Source organism: Furipterus horrens, unplaced genomic scaffold (assembly GCF_987537825.1).
Source record: "Furipterus horrens unplaced genomic scaffold, mFurHor1.1.pri manual_scaffold_15, whole genome shotgun sequence".
Taxonomy (NCBI): domain Eukaryota; kingdom Metazoa; phylum Chordata; class Mammalia; order Chiroptera; family Furipteridae; genus Furipterus; species Furipterus horrens.
In genome coordinates, this window is record NW_028327185.1 from 12,647,216 (window position 1) to 12,669,611 (window position 22,396).

Here is a 22,396-nt window from a genome sequence, read left to right on the forward strand (position 1 = left end):
TAAGATGTTCCACTGAGAATTTAGAAACTTATAAACAAAGCAAGGGAAGAAAAAGTTCAGCCCTGCGAACGAGAACCAAGACGTCTGACCTCTAGTCACGTCTGTTCTCCTGCACCTCCAAGCCAACAAAAATCATGAAGGGGACTTTTTCATTTGCCAATCCACTTCACACAAAATGTTAAGAAAAATAGAGAAACTACAAAACAAACACTAATGACCAAAAGCTAAACAAACCCAAGCATGCATCTAACTGCGACGACCATGCTCTGCCCGGCATTTCAAGTACAATGATCAGGCGAATCACTCCTTGGGCTGGACTCCGTGGGCTTCCAAGGGAGATGACATAATAAACGAGCCCTGCCCTTCCCTCTCCTGCGGTCACGGCAGAAACCTGTTGCATCACCTGGAGAGTGGTCTTCAGAATCTAGGAAAGGATCCCTCCGTAGCTCAGCTGCGCTGTTTTCTCGCTGGATTTTAGCCTCATTTATTTTAATGAGGTTGCCCTGGAGGCAAGGGGGTGCTGCTGCCGCGCACCTCGGGAGAGATTCTGGCTTGCACCTGGGCAGTGGTGACTTTCTGGACTCTAAGGGGGGGCTTGAGAGTTCTGAAGACTTGGGCGCGCAGAGAGCTGCGTGGGGCGGCCGGCCGAAGCGGAGGAGCGAGGCCAGCGCGCAGCCCCGGAGTCCCCGTGGTGGCCGTGGAAGTCAGACCTGCGACGGAAGCTTTGCGGAGAGGACACGGCGCGTCGGCCAAGGTGTCGGGCCCGCGGCCAGGGTCCGAGCCCAGCTGGGGACGCCGGGGAGATGCAAGTGGACCCGAGCCTTGGCCAAAGCCCTCGGGCGGATCGGGCAGCACTGCCACGCTCGGGGATTAGAAAATAACACCAGTCCCCTCCCCCCACCCCGGGGAACGAGGCTGGAGGCGGAGAGAAGAGGCAGGAAGCGATGGGGCCGGGGTCCGAGCACCCGCGGCCAGAGGTCGCCCGGGCCGGGCTGGGGCCGCCGGGGGCCTCACTCACCATGTCGTACACGTTGAGCACCACTAACTGGTTGGCCCCCATCCTCCCCGCGGCCGCCGCCTCGTCCTCTAGCCGCTCCGTCTCCGCGGGGCCGAGGCCGCTGCCGCCCCCGCGGGCGCTTCAGGGGGGCCAGAGCCGGGCACTAAGCGCAGAGCCCGGCCCGCGGCAGCCGGCGCAGGACCATCGGGAAGCCGGGTGACTCCAGGGCGCCGCCGACAGGACCCTCTGCGCCGACCGGGCCGACCGGTGGCGAGCCCGCTCGGGCTCAGGCACCTCCCCTAGGCGGTAGACACGTGGGGATAGGCGGGGCCTGGGCGGGGGGCGGGCGCCGGGAGCCCCGGGGGCGGAGCCATCCCGGCGCCCGAGCGGAGCCCGCCTGCGCTCTGGCTCTCTGCGGCCGCACCTCGGGACCTAAAATGGCGCAGCCTCCGAGTCTCTCCACATTGCAGGAGCGGAGTTCTAGGGAAACTACAGTTCCCAGCATGCTGCGCGGGGCGCCACCCTCTCAGACCAGGGCTTCCCGGGAGACTCTAATTCCCAGCATGCAGCGCTGGGGGGCTGCGCTAGCTTGTTTGCGGTCCGCCCTTGGCTGAGGTTGGAGCCTTCCAACTCCGACACCTCTTACCTGGGGGTGCTGCTGTTAGTTTCTGTCGCAGTGAGCCCGGCGAAGACGACGAAATGTGGCAAAAGACCATAATAATGACCTTGTTTTCCAAATCGCTTCTCACTTTTCTTTTTTGCAAGGGGCGGGAGCGAAGAAATAGAGGAAGGTGGGTTACTGGTTGGTGGGTGGGGTGTAACGGGCATCTAGTTAATGCTCAATATGAAAGCTTACATTTAAAGAAACTCCTGCTGAGATGGGAAGAGAGTACAGTACTCTGGTCAGCACAACCCTAGCCCACCGTTGGTGCTTTTGCACGCATGCAACATATGCTTGTTCTGTCTGCCATGCGCCAGGCATGCTGTAGGCCTTGGGGAATGCGGTGCTAGGAGGAAGGACCAAACACTGGTGATGGGTGCTTTGAAGAGGATAGAGTAGGATGGACGGATTGAGAGTAATCTTAGGCTGCAGTTTAAAGGTTTGACAAAGTGAGGTTTAAACTGGAAACTGAATGGCAAAAAGCCAGCCTTACAAATATCAGGGGACAAGGATCTCATTAAAAGGAAACCTCAGAGCTAAGTGGTTCAACTAATTAGGAAGCCACTCCACAAGTGCACGCCAAAAGGTAGCTTAGATTTGTGGTGGGGACCACAAAATTAGAGCTTTGGAATATTTTGAAATTAGAGTCTACAAGATTCGCCAATGGGTTGAGTGTTGCGTTTGTCAGGGAGAGAACATTCAAGGATAACATCTAGATTTTCAACTTCAGAAATTGTGAGGATGGCTGTGCCGTTTATAAGATGTGAAAGTTGGAAAGAACAGTTTGGAATGTGGGTAGTGAAGACTTATGGTTTGGTCATGTTAAGTTGGAGATACCTTTTAGACGTTCACATGTCAAGGAGGCATTTGGATAAACTGGAAGCTGTGGGACTCATTGGATTATCTAGGGGAAAGTATACATAAAAAGAAGAGAGAGAGAAATTGAAACCGGAAAAGCAGGGGCTCATGCTTACTGTCACTACCAGAACCATTAAGTAGAGACAAGGATAGAATGTTTATAGGCGTTTTATTCAGATGCTAGGGACCTGAGGAGAAGGTGGGTTATGGACCCTAAAAGACCGTCTAATATCTCATCTTAAGCCACCTTTTTTATAAGGAGAAGAAGAGGGTAGGTAAGGGGTTTGAAATCAGGAAAAAGTAGGTAAGGGATTTGGAATTCAGGGAAAAGGTTAATCAGTTAAAAGTTACAGTCCAGAGATTTCCTGGCATCCTTTCATCCGCTGACTGGTGATGCTTTATCTGTGTCCTGGTCTGCGAACATTCCTCCCTGGAACACAAGGGCTCTGATACCATCTTGATTGCTTGTAGTCCTCTTGGGGAACAAAGGTCGAATTGCTTGTGGATTTTCTGGAGTCAGGGTAGGTCCAGTCATACATCCCAGTTCCTGGAATAACAGCTTTCTACATGCATTAATCACTAAGCCTATTAACTCTAGAGCTAAAAAATTTTAACTCTTCAGTTCCTCCATCAAAAGAGGTCAAAGATAAAGCTCTCTGACCTTCATTTAGAGGTCAAGCAGAAGAGGAAGAGGGGCCATGTGGCAGGAGAACATGGTAACAGAAGCCACAAGACTGTTAAGTTCAGCAGGATGGAGGGTACTGGTAGCCTTGACATGAGCAGTCTCAGGGGAGAAGTGGGATCCAAAGAACATCTGGAAAGGTTTGAGGAGTGAATGGAAGGGGAAGAAATGGAGACTATAGCAGCCTAGGGCAGTAATAGGATAGGCCTATGTGGTCAGTGGAAGGTGTTTTAAAGATGGGACTACTAAGGTATACTTGTATGCAAAGAGAAAAACTGGGTGGGGAGAGAAGCTGGTGATGTAAGAGAGAGGGTGAGGTTCTCAAGGGCGAGGTAAGAAGGGGAAGAAATCTCTCCGGCGTACAGGTGGAGGGGTTGGCCTTTAGATGGAGGGATGCTTTGTCCATAGTGACAGCATATAGGGTAGATGCAGGTGCATAGTGGTGGCATAAATGATACAAAGACAAATGAAAGGTTAGAAATTTGGGACTGGGGAAATGAGAGTGGTCTTTTCTGATTTGCTTTCATTTTCTCAATAAGAGAGGATGATCATTAGAGAGAGGGTAGAGGGGGAATAGAAGCAATTTGAAGAGAGAAGAAGGTGTAAAATTTATTTTTGGTGTACCCAGCTGTCCCCACTGTGGCCTTCCTTTCCACCCAGCCCAACTGAACAAACCACAGGTGTGGGGAAAGTCACCCTCTAGTAACACCTCATTTAGTTCTAGCTGCACTGCTCGGCTCAAACCACTGGCTTACTTCCCCCGGTACTCTACAGTCTCCCTTTGCCCTTTGTCATCTCCTCTGCCCTCTCAGGTCAACCATCAATGTGCGCTGAAAAGCCTGATGTCCCCATCTCCAACCCCCTTCTCTCCTGAGCGCGAGGCCAGTGTGACCTGTGGCCTATTGGACTTCTCTACCAGATGTATTAGTTTCCTGTTGCTGCTGTAACAAATGACCACAAACTTAGTGGTTTAAAAACAACACAGACTATCATACAATTCTGGAAGTCAAAAGTCCAAAATGGGTCTCCTTAGGCTAAAATTCAAGGACTGTATTCCTCCTGGAGGCTCTAGGCCAGACTCTCCTCCCTTTTCAGTTTCTAGAGGCTGCTCTCATCCCTTGGCTCATGGCCACATCTTCGAGACCTCTGTTTCCATCATCATATCTTCTCTGCTCTCTACCTCCCTTTTAGGTAAAACGACCCTTGTGATTACATTGGGCCCACCTGGGTAATCCAGGGTAATGTCATCTTAAAATCCTTAACTAATCACATCTGCAGTCTTTTTTTTTTCCCATGTAAGATAAAGTAAGGTAATATATTAACAGGCTCAGGGGATTTGGATGTGGACACCTCTGAGGAGCTGATGTTCTGCCCACCACATGGGATGTTCCATGGTCACTTCAAATTCATCAGGTACAAAATTAAATACACTATCTCCTGCGGTGTGGGACGGAGTGGCCGACGGCCTGCACAACGACATGCCCAAGTTTTATTGTGACTACTGCGGTACATACCTCACCCATGACTCTCCATCTGTGAGAAAGACACACTGCAGTGGTAGGAAACACAAAGAGAATGTGAAAGACTACTATCAGAAATGGATGGAAGAGCAGGCTCAGAGCCTGATTGACAAAACAACTGCAGCATTTCAGCAAGGAAAGATACCTCCTACTCCATTCTCTGCTCCTCCTCCTGCAGGGGCAATGATTCCACCTCCCCCAGTCTTCCGGGTCCTCCTCGCCCTGGTATGATGCCAGCACCCCATATGAGGGGCCCTCCCATGATGCCAATGATGGGTCCTCCTCCTCCTGGGATGATGCCAGTGGGACCTGCTCCTGGAATGAGGCCACCTATGGGAGGGCACATGCCAATGATGCCTGGGCCACCAATGATGAGACCTCCTGCCCGTCCCATGATGGTGCCCACTCGGCCTGGAATGACTCGACCAGACAGATAAGGAGAAAGGGGAGCCTCTTTCTATCAATTTTGTATTACTTGTTCTACTTCACCAGGAGGTCGTGGTGCTGTGACTCGGGATGTTCCCTAACAGCATGACAAAGAAGACTCACTCCCTTTTCCTATCAGAGAAAATAGTTTTGGAGGGGAGTAGTGGGACAAAAAAATTTTTTGTTGTTTGTATTGTGAAATGTGAAAATAAAATGAACTCTGTTAGCTAAAAAAAAAAAAATTAAATACACTATCTGATGATGCAATTAATTGTATCGCTCATATAATTTAAGTATTGATCTGCCAATTACTGAAATTATTAATCATTCATGCATTGGACAAGTATTAAAAATGAGTACCTTTTATGTATCAGCCACTGTGTATCACTAGTACATTATAATAAAAACAACATGACTCCTGCCTTTGTGAAGCCCACAAACCAATGGGAGACAAAGAAAAATGTATATATAGATTCATTAATTTATAATTTAAGTGGAAGGAGGCAAGGGAGAGTTGAACACAACAGGGAGACTTGGGGGGGGGGTATTTATCAGGAGACAGAAACCACACTAGTAGTGTTGACAAAATTTAATATAAAGAATTGTAAATTGGGTATAAGAGGCCTAAAAAGACAAAAAGGGAACACTAAGGCATCAGATACATATGTATACTCATACATCCATATATCCATAGTAAACAAACTTTCATTTTTTCCTAATTGTTCTTTTGTTTTCTTTCAGTTTTGTAATCTGGTTCATAGATATATTGTTTATAAATCCTCATGTAATGGAAATAGCTCAAAACTAGAACACTGAAGAACAGTAGCATCAGGAAAAAGAGGAAGGAAGCAACCAGGTAGCCATTTGTACTGAAATTAAAAAAAAAAAAGAGTCATTAGAAATTATTGTTCACTTTGGTTGTCAATTTATTTAGTCAAACAATTTCTGAATGGCTAGCTACACTGTTCCACTGACAGAAAACAAAGATTAATAAGACATATTATTGTCTAACCTCAAAATGTTTACCTTTTAGTGTTTGAGGCTGACCAGGCAGAAAAATAGACAGTGTGATTAATGTAAGGAGAGAATTTGCTGCAGAAAGGCTAGGCATGTTTTCCAAAGTTACTTAGAAACAACACATTCATGGCTGATCTCATTTGCAGATTATTTGCACCATTAACTGCCCCTCCCCCCCATTAGCCCAACAGATTGAGAAGGCAGTGATATTTAAAGTAGGGCCATAAATAATGGTTTGTCTTACATGTTTGTTTAACATTTTATAAAACAAAAACAAAAACAAAACCAGGCCCAGAGCAGAGAAGCAAAGTCATTTGTGGTCCCAGCTTTAATATTAAGACTTTTTATTCTGCTCTCCAAAGAAACTGGTGTGCTGTCCAGGGAGATGCTTTTACAGCCAGTTTCCTGGATGTCTCGGGACCATGGCCATGGGTCTAGGGCTGACTCAGGGTCAGTGTGGGCACAGCCACTGTCCCCTTCCAGTCCCACTGCCACAGTCTGCTGGCTGCCCCTTAGGTGGAGCTGAAAGACATGCTTCATGGGAAGACGGTAGCTGTTACGGGGGATGGAAGAAAAGGAACAGTTCTCAGGAATTCCCTCCTGTTGTGTCCCATGTACAATAGATACATACAATTTTAGGACAACATATATAGGGCAGAGATATTAGGGTCCTGGGAAAACGGGAGCGGGGCTTTTCCTTTATAGCTGCTACCTATGTCTTTGACAACTTCTCTCTTTAGAGCCTATTAGGTACAATGATTACCTGGGACTCACTCCATAGATCTCTATTGCAAATATAGCTGTTAGGCTGCAGAAACTGCAAGTTAGAAAAATAATATTAAAGATTAAATTAAGTGCAATATATTAAGGCTGCATCCACATCTATGGTAACGATCAAATCATCTATAATCTTAAGGTGTCATTTTCTTGACAAGGGAGAGAATAGATACATTTACATAATAGTGGTGATGACTTTTTCCTCGCATGTGTGACTTAGGCTGCTTGCTACGAAGTTCCCAGAGCTGGTCACTGCAACCTCACTGTGCTCCTATCAGCCTTACACCAGTTTGATAATTTTTCCCAAGGCAACAGCAATAATGATATTAATAGTAATTAACAATAATAAATATTGACAAAAATAATAAGCAGTGAACATTTTTTGACCATTAATATTACTGAAAATAATACTAATTGAGCATGTGCTATATACCAGGAAGTGTACCAAATGCTCTACATGAATTATCTTGGTTAATCCTTATAGCCACTCTTTCTTTCAGACGAGAAAATGGAGTTGTAAGTAGCAGAGCTGGGATTAAATTCAGGGTTTTCTGATCAAAGTGCATGTCACGTTCACCTGTTGGTGTAGGCTGATTCCTTTAGGAAGCCGAGAATAGTAGAAAGTCTACGTATAAAACTGTATTATTATCTCTGAAGTACTAACTTAGCGTATTGTTTGGAATGAGACAGGATCTAGCTAAATAAACATTAATGATAAGATTTCACCTACCTGCATGTGGGAAGAAGAGAGAAAAAGGAACGTAATTTTATTGAGTGTTTGCCAAGTGCCCAGCAAAGTTGGGGGTTTTTACCCAGGTGCTTCATTTAATCCTTGGTGTACTATAAAACAGGTGTTTTTGACTCATTTAGGGACAAAGCAATTTGCTTAAGACTGCAGAGCTGCTAGTGGCAAAATTAAGATTGAGAGCAAAGCAGACTTTCTAACACAATGCCCTCAAGGTCCGTCCATGTTGTTGAAATGGAAAGATATTTTTTCTCTTTAATGACTGATTATATATATAATCAGCTATCAATGGACACCTAGGTTGGCTATTGTAAATAATGCTGCAATAAACATGGAGGTGCAGGTATCTTTTTGACATAACTTTTTGTGGAACTCTTCTGTTAATGGTGACCCCAGACTCTGACATTTTTTATTCTTTTTTTTTAAGTCAGAAAATTATTTTAATAGTTACAAAACATTTTTTTTCAGAATCAGTATAAAATAGCAGTTGATTTCTCCATAATTATCAGAATTATTTATACTTGAGGTCTTCACTAAGTGGGGCTGATGTCAACAAAAGGTCTTGGATTGTTGGCTCGAAGTTATCCTGGAAAGGCTGCCTTGTTGGTGTCTGTCATGCTTAGCTCTTATGAGATGGCATGGTCCTTTTTTAAAAATATTTTTTTAATTCATTCTGTGGAGGCTTGAACTGAATTTGGCGTGTTCACTCAACAGCTGTCATTCAGTTCTGCCTGCATCCATTTCAACTGTCTGTTCTTCTCTAAGTTGCTTGATAATGTTACGTCGTCCAAATTCTTTCTCTCTCTTCTCGGAGGTGTTTTCCTACTGATGAAGACTGAGCTACACAATTTCTTACAACTCTGTCTCTACTGGCATGAGCCTCCATCAAACTCATCAAGTTGTTTACACGTTTGGTTGGCATCCATTTTTCCTGCGAAGAAAGCTGTTGGACCGCGGTGTTTAATTCACGTACTATATTCTTCATCAATTGTCCTTATCACTTGAGTAATCCTGGAACTCAGACAACTCCTTACAGATCACGTGGCCACTGGGTGCTTCCCTATGGAACTGCCTTTTTTTATTCTTCCTACTGGGAATTTTCTTCCCTCTTGACTTGTGATGTTGATGTGTCTTAGTGTGATCATTTATTAGACTTTAAACACACAATACAGTGTGCGGATGATGTATTATAGAATTGCACACATGAAACCTATATAATTTTATTAACCAGTGTCACCCCAATAAATTCAGTTAAAAATAAAATTAAAGAATTTAGTTTTGAGGAAGTAATGCTAAAACTATTATAATAAAACATTTATATTCACCTGTAGTTTGGATCCAGGATCTTCACTTTAAATACATACATTCCAGTATGGTGCATGGGCCAAATTAAATGGTTATGGTTAGACTTGTTGATAATCTCATATGGTTGGTTCAAGTCTCCTGGTTTTCCAATAGCATAAGAAAAACAGTGCTTATAGTTCTGAACAGGAAATAAAGACAAAAACCCACTTGATCAAGCCATCTAGTCTCCAAGAAAAACAGATCTTCCTTAGCCTCATGAATTTCACTTCATTTCTAGCCAAGAACTTCCCCACATAGTATGTCAGCCATGATCAGAAACTTGAATCCAGTCTTGAGTTATGTGTGGGTAGCCAACCATTCAGACCAAGGTCCTCCCTTTCCTTCTCAAGCTCTAACATCAACTTGGAAAAAACCTGTGAAAATGTCACTCTTCCTTCTGAGTCCTTCGGTTTTCCCTTGGTTTGTGTGTATACCCGCCAGTCCTTCCCCAACCCGCTTACTTATAAGTACCTTGAAGGCTGAGGCTGGGCATATGTTATATTTGCATCTATCACAGCTAAGGAACATAGTGATTGTGAGTTGATTAATTAAGGTTTAAAATGAAATTTGATCTCCCGCCCCTATAGAATGTTTAATGTAATTGCTACAAAAATGAAAAAGCAAATATGTAAATAATCACTTATTATATATAAACAATTTGCAAGGTAATGTTTTCTTACCTCAGGTCCCCAAGCTTCTTCTAATGGGAGGTGCTTGTTAAGCTTAGTCATGGACTTCCATGTCTGGGCTTCATTTAAACAACCACTCTGTCAAAAGATGGAGATAGTATATCAGTTTATTCATAAGTACTCCGTCTATTTTAGTGCCATTGAAAATTATGTATTTAAGTGTTTAATTATTTAAATGTTTGCTGACATACAGAGAAACAATTGACTTTTGTATGTTGACCTTGTACAGGGAGAACTTCTTAAATTCTTACTAATTTGGACTGTTTCCCATGAACAGTTGTGTTATTTGTGAATATGACAGCTTTATTTTTCTTTCCAAACCTTATATTTTAATTTATTTTTATTGTCTATTGTTTGCCTCATCACAAAGATCAGGAACAAAGGTGTATAGAAATAGTGGTAACCGGCACTCATTTCGTTCCTGATTTCAGATTTCCAAATGTTCACCTTAAGTATATATTTCCTATAGTTTTTATTTTGTATCTACATTTTATTAGGTTAAGGAAGTTACCATCTATTTATAATTTTCTAAGATTTATTTTAAAAACAATGTTATATATGGATGATAATTTTTCATTAACTATTATAATAATCATATCTTTTTTTCTTTATTGTTAATATGGTGGGTTACTTTGGTTTTCAAATGATATCCCAACTCTTCTTTGTGAAATAAACAAAATTTGGTCTTGATATATTATTTTTTAATATATTGATGAATTGTCTTTGCTACTATTTTGTTTCAGTGTTTTATATCAATAGTCATGAGTGAGATTGTCTCAGAATTCTGTTTTAAGCTCCTCCTGGATTCACAAAATGAGTTGGAACATGCCCCCCTTACCCTAATAATCTGGATGAGTTTTTATAAGACTGAAGTAAAAAGTGTTTATAGACTCCATCAATAAAGCCATCTGAGATTAGAAATTTCTATTTTTTTTTCTTGGAATACAAGAAAGTTTGTTAAATTGTGTTTTTCAAGGGATTTGTTCATTTTATCCATTTGTCCATTTTCAAATTGGTTGAGATAAGTTTATTTATAAAAACCTTTATTATTTAAGTTGTAAAATGATGATATTAAAATTCTATCTTTTTATTTTTCATTTGTGAACTGGAATAATTTTATAAAGAGTTGCTTCCTCTCATCTGCTATTTGGTTACCCACTGGCATAGTTTATTTGAGGAAGGCAGTATAAATATCTGTTTCTCTTTTTTTGCCTGTCTTCAAAATAAAAAATTGATTTTCTATCATTCTCTAAAGGCAAACTAAAAAAATCATTATGAATGCATAGATTTAACATATTTAATGGGTTTAACTCATTGCAGTAACTTGTAATGTAGCTCAACTTGTCCTGTCTCTGGCTGGTAGGAACGTTGTCATGTTGACTTCTGATTACTGTTGACACGGCCCTAGCAGTCTTTGGTACTTCCTTGCTATTGGATATGTGAAACTACATCAAGTTCATCTGTACATGTCCTCCTTCAGGCTTGGAATCAGCCATTCATCTAAGTATTTCCAGTTACTTTTAGTGGGAAATGCTATTTCAAGACAACAATCTGGGTACTGAGGCTACTTAACTGTTACTGATTAGTTATATTTCCAGGACTCTTAATAGACAGGGCAGGAAAAAAATTGATCTATTTCTCTATCTAAATAAACATTATATTCATATATCGTATATCCAGACCAATATCTATTACAATACCTCATGAGTTTATATTGAATTCTATACAAATTGAGGATTTTTGTCTAACTTCTTCTACCTTACATATTTATCTCCTTGCTTTTACAAAGAAAACACTTAGTGGGGAATGATAGTGTTAGAATATCCCATCATTACACATTTGCTTTATCTCATATTACACAACCTCACAGCTTCAGAATAGCAATACAAATATTACCACTACTACCATGATTACTAAAAAGTTATATTTTTTTCCTTGGCATATGCTCTCTACCTCCCACCATTTTTTTAAATAATTGCACTGTATCTACATTGTCAGAAAACACATCCATTGTATACTATGCTCTTTTTCTTTTCACCCTCATTTTGTTTTAGTTTTAAGTAACTATATACTATATTATAATGCTTCCTCTGATTCTTATGTTGATATCTCTTTAGTAATTTTGGTTGTGTGAAGCTTATTTGGTAAATTAGAGAAGGCTCATGGGAACAATATCTGAAGTTTTTACACATTGAGGGCAGTTTATACCTTTTATTAGTGTAATCAGTTTTGCTGGATATAAAAATTCTTGTCTTACAGTTAGTATCTTAAATATTTTACTCCATTTTCTCCTGACATAAAACATTGCTATAAAATGACCTATGATAATTTATTTTTGTTTTCCTTACAAATTGCTTGCTTTTTGCCTGGATGCCCACTTGAATTGGCTGTTCTGATTTTATATTCTCAAGTATATGGTATCTGATTTTATATTCTCAAGTATATGGTATCTGATTTTATATTCTCAGGTATATGGTATGCTCTTTCAATATGAAGCTTCTGATCTTTTTGTCTGAGGGGAGAGATGCTTGTTGAATTATTAGTGTTGGTTTTGTTCCTTTACATTGGTTTCCTTTTTCAGGGATTCCATTTAACCATCGATTAGAGTTTTCTTTTTGCCTGTCTTTAATATTTGTCATGTTCTCTCAAATCTTTTTTATTATATTCTTTATTTTTCCTTTACTTAAATTTATTTTCCTTTTTTAATTTCATGTATCTTGTAAAGCATTATTTGTCATTCACTTTCACTTTTTAAAGACTGTTTCGATTGCATAGAGAATTTTAGGTTTAGAAGTCATTGTGTTCCAATAATTTAAATATATTTTTGTTCAAAGTTCTCTGGTTTTTATTATTTCTATTGATAAATCAGCTTTAAATATTATAATTACTCTTTTGAAGGTTTTATATTTTTTGCTCTGGCTCCTTTTAAGATTTTTCTCTTTGTTTTTGATTTTAGAAATTTTATGGTGTTGTAGCTGGATGCAGATTACTTTTTGTGCCTTGAGGTCTTTCACCAGTTTTGGGAAATATTGCATCTGGTCAAGACTCTTTCTTCTCTCTGTTTCAGGACTCCAGTTCTTAGATCTTAGCTTCAGATCTCCATCACGTTCCTTTCTCTGTTTTAAATCAGTTTATCTCTCTATGCACAATTCTGTATATTTCTCTCTGATCTCTCTTCCCATTGACTAATTCTCCTTTCAGCCGTCACTCCCCATAGCTGAGTTCCTAATTCCAGTTACTCCCATTTTATTTTATTCTTCTAGAAGTGATCAGCAGCTCAGATATGGGCATGGATAAGGCAGAAAGACTGGTGTTTAAAGTTGCTCCTAATGGTGGACAGGAGCCACACTGGGGGGAAAGTGAATGGATATTGGCAAGATGAAAATTGACTGAAGAACTGAACTTTGTCAAGTTACATAGGAAAAGGAAAGAAGAAACGTGGAACGAGGAGAGAGGGGGAAAGCAGAGTGTTCCATAGGATGGATACTAAGTGAGAACAAAGTAGGAGGCAGAGGCGTAGTGGGACTAACAAGGAGAGAACTAAGGAATTGAGACTGAGATCAGAGACTGAAATGCTTGGATTTAAATGCGGTTTTAATGGGCTGAGTTCTATTAGCTGAGATCACCCTGCTGTGCTGCAGTAATAAGCCCCAGCCCTCGGAGGTGCACACGTTAATAGCTCAGCTCTTGATCACACGTGATTCAGTGCAGATGTCCCTGGGCTGATGTTCTCACGGATGGCTCTGCTCGAAGAAGTGAGTCAGGAGCTCGGGCTTTTTCTGTCTGGTGGCTCCTTGAAGTCCCCCTCCGGGGCCCTTTCACCCAGCACTCTCCGCTCTGTCTCCCATTGTTGCTGAAATACGCTGACATGTGAAGGAAGAGAGGAGGCACGGAGGTTCCTGTGGTTGCTCCCGAAGCACTTCATCCTGAAAATGACGCTCACCGCTTCTGCTCACGCTCCGGCGGTCAGAACCAGCCTCATGGCCCCAGCAAGGCACAGCTGGGGCCAGAAAACGTAGTCCCTGTTCAGAAAGATTTTTCCCCAGCGACAACCCTACGTGACAGCTGGCAGAATTCAGAAGTCAGCTGCCACGGCTCCCAGGGCAGGAGGAGAAATCATTAAGTTCTGAGTATCTGGCAGGGACAGGTAGGGTGGGGTGGATGGCAAATGGATGACAAATGGCCTTATACAGAGGGCGAGGAGACAATGATCCGGAAATAATTCTGTAGATTAGGGAGAACGTCAGTTCCACAGGCCAGCCTTACACGAGAGAAAAAGAGGGTTTGGTAGAAAACCAGGAAAAATGATATTCTCTGAGGAACGCTCATTGAAGAAGGACATGAGTTTAACCCTACGGTACACTGGAAAGGGTTGAGAAGGAGGAGAGTAATGGGGGGGGGGGGGGCACGGTATGGAAGGATGGAACTGGGGGGAAGGGGGCCAGAAGAACTCACACACTGAGTGTTGAACAAGTGTGGGAGTAGCTTATGGTGGGATGGATTTGTTTGGTAACATAATTAAAAGACAATTAGTCCTTGCAGTCAGGGCACATCAGAGAAGGAAAACTCTGACTCCAAAAAACCTCCGCTGCCTTGCGGCATACCTCTTCAGGGGAAAGTCTAAGGGAGTAAACCCCGACAGAAAATCCGGAGCCGGAGTCCCTAAGGCGGTTTGACGTTGTAGTCAACACCGGCAACTCCTGCGGCGCACCTGAAGCCAAGCTGTATTGACTCCGTCTTTCCCTTGGACCCTTCAGCTGCGAAGAGAGGGGGGGTCTGCTGCATGGGCAACAGCAGACCCTCCATATCACCCTGCCCAGGCTCTGTAGCTTCAGCTTCACTGGAGAGGACACTCCAGCGTCATCGCAAGATGTTGATTCAACACGGGAGGAGACAGATACCGTGTCACTCCCGAGTCGGACTGCACAGCCATTCTTGGTGGTGCAGATAGACTCTTAAGAAGCTACATCATCGTCTCTCGAGACGGATGGCTGCCGACGACGAGTCCTTGCAGTTCTCCGGAGGGGTAGCAGGCGTGGCTCAGACTGCTTTCTGGGTGCACTGTCCTTGGAGAGTTAAGGTCTCTGATAGGTGAGAAAGTTATTTGGAAGGAGCATGATGCTCTGGTTTTGTCTAAGCATGAGATCTCTGGGGAGTCTCAGGAATCAATGCTAGTAACTTCTAGAGAGGTGCCATCCTGAAGTCCCCTCAAGGGCAGAAAGCCCCACATAGGGGGGCTGGGAACGGAGTGGGGGTGGGGGCGATAAGGCCTTTGTACTGTGGCCTGCAATGTGCAAGGGCAGAAGATCTAGGGAAGTGGGGCAGGGGGTAAGAGGGGGACAGTGAAGCCAAGGTCAGCGGGTTGCATGATGCAAAGAAGTCAAATGAGGCCAAGCCTAGAGAGTATCTGTTTGATTTAGTGCAAAGGTGATCAATTTCTGAAAGCCAGAGGCAGGCAGACCCATAAATAACCCAACATTCAACACGGTGTGGAGGGAAAATAAAATATGTGTCTATAATTGCATCATGCTACCATAAATATTATTTTATTTTTTCTGACTCCTTTAAGTCTGTTTTCTATGACAATGACTTCTTTTTCATAAATTAATTTTAGTAGTCATAGGATATAGAGAGAATATTTTTTTCCTACCCACAGTGGACGATTTTTTTCCTTATAATTTATATGTCGATTTAAAACAGAAGGACATGTCTAATTGCACAGTACACTCTATTCGCGGATGTCTTACCTCCTTCATAGTGGTATTGAAGCTATAATCCTCCCGGCCGTGAATTTCCCACACTATGAAATTGACCTCAACATCTTCAATAAAGCCATTGTCATTGTGTCTGAAAGAAACAGCAGACACAAAATATTATTTTATTTTTCTGACCCCTTTAAGTCTGTTCCATATGAAAACGGCTGTCTTTCCCATAAAATAAATTAGGAGTCACAGGCTATACAAGTAATATGTTTGTTTTTTTCCCTGCGCACAGCAGACTGGCTTATTTTCCCATAGAACAGAGGGATCAAGAGCTCCAGCTCTCAAGTCAGATGGGCTTAGGTTTAAATCCTGTCTTTATCACTTAACAGCTTTGCAACCCTGGGGAAGTTACTTAAACTCTTTAAGCCTCAATGTTCGTATTTGTAAAATCATCACAGTGCCCATTGTATAGGTTTCCTTCAGCTCTTAGAGAAACCTAATAGTAATGAAGCAGTTGTTTCTTTCTTTTTAAAAATCGTTGGAGCCATATGTCTCTTTGCTTTGATAGGAACTGTACATCGATGGGGTGTGGGGTGGGAGTGGGGACAGCTATGTACCTGCCATCCTCATGGCTGGTCGAGGGGAGAGAGACGGAAGTGAGTGATGAATGGAGGAAGGTCAAAGAAAGGATCTGGTGTCATTTAATCAACAAATACCCAGTGGGGGCCTATTATGCACCAGAGAATTAAACCACAGAGCAACTAGGCGAGGCTGCAGGTCTCCCTGGAGGAGGCCGCTGGAAGACCAGACTGGGTGTCAAAGGACTGGCAGCACCCGTGAGAACTGAGGTGGGGCTGAGAAGCAGAAGTCACCGGAAGCTCCTGGGGTGGTGGTCACGCACAGCCCAGCCTCAGGGACCACGTGATACTCCTGCCAGCAGCGGACGCCAGCACACAGTCCAACGTGGACAGGCTGCCTCCACCTCTGTACCCTACCCCCGACACCGGCACCGGAGAAACAAGTCCCATTGAGTCTTGAGTATTTACCCCAAACTCAGTGAGTGTCAAAGAGATAAGTTATTTCAAATTGTAAGATTTTTTTTTTCTGCTATCACAAGAAAATAGGGGCTTGAGACCGAAGCTTAAGATCAGATACTGATAAAGGTATATACAGTTACTAACCAGGACTTGCGATTGTTTTAAAATTGGTCACATGTCTCCCTTCTCCATCAGTTATTGCCCATTGTTCTAAATGGAATTGTCCCCCGCACCCCGCAGATGGAAATTTCACTTATGACCTTCGTCTCAGGCAGGTTGCCTCAGTGTCTGATGTTTTCTGCATCTCATCTCTGTGTCTATTAATAAAAAATAACATCTTTGACAGAATCTCCTTATTCACTGCCCAGATAGCTGCCGGACTCAGCTACAAATTGCTGTTATCTGCTCTTGATTATAAAAAAGTTATTGTCCCAGTCTCAAAAAACGGGCAGAAATACGTTAAGTGTCAGAAAATGGTCTGCGAGAAGCTATTTCATTTCCATCTTACTTAGTTTTTAGAAGTCGTAAAGAGAGGGACTCAGGTGTGAGTAACTAGGGACTAGAGTCGTGGGCCCTGACTTCTTTCTTGGAGCGGCAGGAGAACCACAGAGAACCACCCTCGGAGGAGAGCTCTGCGCCCTCCCCACAGGAAAAGGCACTGCTGTGTGAGGACGCACACAATTTTGTACAGTTTCAGAGATTTGGATCAGGCTTTAGCAAAGCTCTAATTCCAGGAACTTCAGAAGGCGCAACATGCTTGATTGCATTTTCTATAAGTCATCAGATTTTTGAATGACGAAGAGTAATTGCAAAACCATCTTTAAATAAAAAAGATAAGGCTACAGTGCCATCTAGTGGCAATTAGGATAAATTGCATGATCCTTACTTTCTGGGTTTATATGACCTTTGATAATATTTTATTTATTTCATTGAGATTACGGGACAAAAATACTTGCCTGGGTAAGCATGGCTTATTTTCATTACGTTCATTAATATAAGGTATAACATTAATTAAACCTGAGAAATTAAAAAATGTCACTAGTTGGCATGGCAACTAACTTCCCTGCAATTTGCAACTTCACTACCGCAGTTCCACTCTCGGGGAGAAGAGGCGTCTCTGCTGATCACTCAGACACTGGGCTTCAATCCTGTGTGACCACTCCGGATATCCCATTGCACTGTGATGCCTTGCTGTCCTTAGAGGGACTGACCCTCTCAGGGTTAATTAATTTGTAGAGATAGCAAATAATTGGCCTTTGAGCATGCCTTTCTTGTGCAAATCCAACCATCCAGAGCTCCCACCCTACTGCCTCCTCCGTGGCTCTCAAGCTCTGGGCTCTCCACCTGCCCTAAGCATGCAGGGCCAGGTATCAGACAACTAGGGACAATGCCTAGGCCCAGAGCCTGCTCACGTTTTTCAAAAGAGCCAATCCTAAGCCTGCTTTCCTCTGCCTTTTCCATTCCTTCCCCCAGGAAACACGGTCAGGGCTCTTGCCCCCATTTCCCCCTCACTCCCTCTGCCTCCTGACTGGCCCTGGTGCTTCCTCATGTGGCCCTACGTGGCCTGCGTATCTGGATGATGAACCAGCAGAGAGGGTAAACCCGATGGTGCAGGGGAAAGAGGGGACAAGTTCTGAGGCAACGCTCTTAATTGGGGCAGGGGTCGGGATACAGTTCACAAATGGAGGGACAGACCTTAGATGCGCATATAATTCATCCATGGTGCTAGGAAGACAGGGTTCATGGATTACAGGTGCTTGAAGACGAGGAGACAAGGCGGTGGAAGTTTGAGGAGGCTCTTCTGCCCTTGACTCATCATGCTCTCTTTTCCTCACCAATCGCAGCTCTCAGTCATAAGCCCTGCCTATTATAAGCACTAATTTCTCTCAATAATGATTCCTCCTTGTTGTACTTGTTGCTATTTCAGTAATTTGGTTATTTCCTCCCTGGACTCCCAGTACAGCTCACTCCCTGGCCTCTGTTCTTAGACCGTGTCCCCGACGTCTGTCTTCTGCACTTGTCCCAGAGAGAACTAGCCAGACAAATATGTGATCACGCTGCTCTACCGCAGGAACGGACGGGAAGACTTCCCTGACCGGGCATCCACCGAGCTCCTTTCCCAGCCTCTCCTTCTGACACTTCATTCCTCACTCTGCGCCCCATCAGCGTTCTAGTTTGCTGAGAAGGCTTACCCAGTGGAATTCATTGTCTTCCTCACTCCTCCCCTGCCCTGCCTTCCGCTCAGTATTCATTGTCCTTTCGGACTCAGTGACTCAGCTCGCATGCACGTTTTCTGGAACCACTGCCCAGAACCCCTCTTCCTTCTGTAGCTAGGCTGGGTACTCGTGAGTTTCAATACCAGCTCCCCACACCAGTTCTTTCCATTATTCCACTGAGCTTATCATCAGCTCATGTTTATCTATTCCATCAGGCTCTTGAGCCCTTGAGCTCAGAAATCCTGTATTATTTATCTTTGAATTCCCAGTGCCTAGCACAGTAATTAGTGCAGAGTTGCTGCTTAGTAATGATGGATTGAACTGAAGAGCGTACTTCTCTGGGAGAGAACAGGAAGCTTGTCTACCTCCAGGGGCTGCGGCACTGCATAAAACAACTAGGCCTCAGCGGGAGGAGGGAGTGTTTGGGGTGTCCAGGCAGAGCCGTGGCCTGATTATGTATGGAAGATCAAAGCTAGACAAGAGCAGACCGGCCTGACAGCTCAGAAGAACGCTGACGGGGGCTGGGCGGAGGAGCGTGGAGTCTCAGAACTTCGCGGTGAGGAGTCGGGGGAAGAACATGCTGGAAGGGGCCTTTGGGACCCTCACAGGGAAAGCTCTGAGGGCAAAAGTAAACTGGAGCTCCTGATTCATTATTCCACACCCGCTCGCCCTGTGGGAGCTCAGGAGCCTAGGGAAGCCCCACAGGCTGACGCCTAGACTAACATTTTGATGATTTACACCTAGGAATTTTGCTTCCAGTAATTTACCCTAATAGCATACCTGGACATCCAGATATGTCCATAAATGGATATTCACCACAATTTTATTTATAATAGTAAAAGAAAAAAGAAAAAAAGAAAAAGAAATATAGGTCATTTATCACTTATTTTTCTTAAACTTTAAAATTTGTGGCAAGCTGTGTAACTTCTATAATTATAAATCAAAAATAAAGTCAGAGAAGCAAGCAAATGAATACAAAACTACTTGGAAAAGCCTTCCTCATAGCATTTTTATTCATATTTTTATCATGAAATACTGCTTATAAGAATTCAAAGTTAGAGATGATAGTTTTGAAACTTCCCCAGTCCCTTATTAGTGCACATAGTTTCTTTCCTCGCAAGCTTTTAGTTATTACTGGCCTATGGAAAGAAACGTCACATGTCACCTGGGGAGGGTAGTCCCTATCAAAGGACCTTTGTTTTATGGGGGGGAGGGGCGCTGGCAGGAGCCTGGGGAGAGGAGTAGAGAGGGTACAGCGGGGGCTAAGAGACTGCCTACATCCCCAAGAAGAGTCTCAGCTTCCTAACCCACTCAGGTGTCAGCTGCTAACTTGTCACCTCCCTCAACATGCCAGGGACATGAGTTGTTCGCCTTGGGTTAACCAGTACTGAAAACCTGGTGTCACATATATGGGGTGATCAAAAATATTTATTATTAAGGGCATGATTAGTTAGCTTTCTTTTCACCTTTTATTTTGAAACTTCCAAAGTAAGTTCAAGTTTTAGTGAGAATATACTTACAGTTGAATCAAAGGGTGAAACTTCTCTCTGAAGTCAAGTCTCAATGGGCAGCCATATTTTTTCCAACTATATTTTACTCTCTAGAAAAGAAAAAAATGCTTTGGTTATTTTCTATATTAGGCCAAGTGATAAAATTAAAGTTTTCTTACCAAGTTTTTAGATGGTCGATCCCTTAGATATGACCTGTAAAAAAGACATTTTTCATTACTTATCTTTTCCTCTTTTCAAACTTAAATATTAAAACCATTACTTTGGGTACAGAGAAGGAAAACTCTGACTCCAAAAAACCTCCGCTGCCTTGCAGCATACCTCTTCAGGGGAAAGGCTAAGGGAGTAAACCCCGACAGAAAATCCGGAGCCAGAGTCCCTAAGGCGGTTTGACGTTGTAGTCAACACCGGCAACTCCTGCGGCGCACCTGAAGCCAAGCTGTATTGACTCCGTCTTTCCCTTGGACCCTTCAGCTGCGAAGAGAGGGGGGGTCTGCTGCATGGGCAACAGCAGACCCTCCATATCACCCTGCCCAGGCTCTGTAGCTTCAGCTTCACTGGAGAGGACACTCCAGCGTCATCGCAAGATGTCGATTCAACACGGGAGGAGACAGATACCGTGTCACTCCCGAGTCGGACTGCACAGCCATTCTCGGCGGTGCAGATAGACTCTTACGAAGCTACACCATCGTCTCTCGAGACGGACGGCTGCCGACGACGACTTTGGGTAGGGAGGTATCACAGAAGTCAAACAGATAATCATAATTACAAAATACTCCCAAAATATGTGGAGGTGAAACAACACACTTCTGAGTAACACATGGGTAAAAGAAGAAACCTTAAGATATTTAAAAATACTTCAAACTAAAGGAGAAGGAAAACCCAACTTTTCAAAATGTGTTACATGCAGTAAAAGCAGTGCCGAGAGGTAAATTTAGAGCAATGAGTGCATGTATTATAACAGATTGGTGCTAATAGGAATAAATACTCACTGACTCTAAATTATTTGTACTTTCTTCGGCAGCCGTCCGTCTTGAGAGACGATGGTGTAGCTTCTTAAGAGTCTATCTGCACCGCCGAGAATGGCTGTGCAGTCCGACTCGGGAGTGACACTGTATCTGTCTCCTCCCGTGTTGAATCGACATCTTGCGATGACGCTGGAGTGTCCTCTCCAGTGGAGCTGAAGCTACAGAGCCTGGGCAGGGTGATATGGAGGGTCTGCTGTTGCCCATGCAGCAGACCCCCCCTCTCTTCGCAGCTGAAGGGTCCAAGGGAAAGACGGAGTCAATACAGCTTGGCTTCAGGTGCGCCGCAGGAGTTGCCGGTGTTGACTACAACGTCAAACCGCCTTAGGGACTCCGGCTCCGGATTTTCTGTCGGGGTTTACTCCCTTAGCCTTTCCCCTGAAGAGGTATGCCGCAAGGCAGCGGAGGTTTTTTGGAGTCAGAGTTTTCCTTCTCTGATGTGCCCTGACTGGAAGATCGAACCAGCGACACTTAGCTCGCAGGCCGACGCTCAATCCACTGAGCCAAACCAGCCAGGGGTAAATTATTTGTACTACATTAATAAAAACTCAGTGCTTATGTTAAAATATTTCTTACTTTTCAATAACGTAAACGAAATCATGCTGAGCACATTGTTTCTTATCAAATCTACAAAAAGAAAACATCATGAAGTTGGGATATCATTATTTCTTATACTCGCACAAACGTTTAATCATTTAACTTGGTAATTCTCACACTTGAGAGTATCACAGGATCATCACTTATTGGATTGTAATCTCTGGGGTTGGTGTATTGTCCTAGCATTTCTATTTTTTAAAAAGATTTTATTTATTTATTTTTAGAGAAGGGAGGAAGCAAGAGAGGGAGAGAAACATCAATGTGTGGTTGCCTCTCACACACCCCCAACTGGGGACCTGGCCAGCAATCCAGGCATGTGCTCTGGCTGGGAATTGAACCAGTGACCCTTTGGCTTGCAGGCTGGTGCTTAATCCACTGAACCACATCAGCCAGGGCGCATTTCTATTTTTAAAAATCAGTTGTACAAATGTTTCTGAAGACACAAGAATTTGAAACCTACTGATCTACCTCTTTTATTTATACATGTAAAAAACTGATAGAAAGTCTATCAGAATGGAGATAAATTTCTGTGGATGGTTTTATCCCTTACATATTTTTTTTAAAACACCGATTTCTAATTTCTACTAGAGACTCA

General features: G+C 43.3%; 2 protein-coding genes and 1 pseudogene across 2 annotated transcripts in view; 1 reads left to right on the forward strand and 2 right to left on the reverse strand.

Moving 5' to 3' along the window:
- Positions 1 to 1,297, reverse strand: part of DESI2 (desumoylating isopeptidase 2) — a 29,480-nt gene extending 28,183 nt beyond the window's left edge. The window contains exon 1 of the mRNA XM_090263425.1: positions 1,019 to 1,297. Coding sequence (XP_090119551.1) covers positions 1,019 to 1,060 — 42 coding nt within the window. The 5' untranslated portion in view covers positions 1,061 to 1,297. The remainder of the gene's footprint in view (positions 1 to 1,018) is intronic.
- Positions 1,298 to 4,650: 3,353 nt separating this feature from the next.
- Positions 4,651 to 5,274, forward strand: LOC149992421 (U1 small nuclear ribonucleoprotein C pseudogene; annotated as a pseudogene).
- A 585-nt stretch (positions 5,275 to 5,859) lies between these two features.
- The window catches only part of CATSPERE (catsper channel auxiliary subunit epsilon), a 54,872-nt gene continuing 38,335 nt past the window's right edge, over positions 5,860 to 22,396 (reverse strand). The window contains exons 15-22 of the mRNA XM_090263372.1: positions 21,781 to 21,831; positions 20,341 to 20,374; positions 20,192 to 20,271; positions 15,464 to 15,563; positions 9,708 to 9,794; positions 9,009 to 9,166; positions 6,925 to 6,978; positions 5,860 to 6,013 (exon numbers count right to left, since the gene is read on the reverse strand). Coding sequence (XP_090119498.1) covers positions 5,860 to 6,013; positions 6,925 to 6,978; positions 9,009 to 9,166; positions 9,708 to 9,794; positions 15,464 to 15,563; positions 20,192 to 20,271; positions 20,341 to 20,374; positions 21,781 to 21,831 — 718 coding nt within the window. The remainder of the gene's footprint in view (positions 6,014 to 6,924; positions 6,979 to 9,008; positions 9,167 to 9,707; positions 9,795 to 15,463; positions 15,564 to 20,191; positions 20,272 to 20,340; positions 20,375 to 21,780; positions 21,832 to 22,396) is intronic.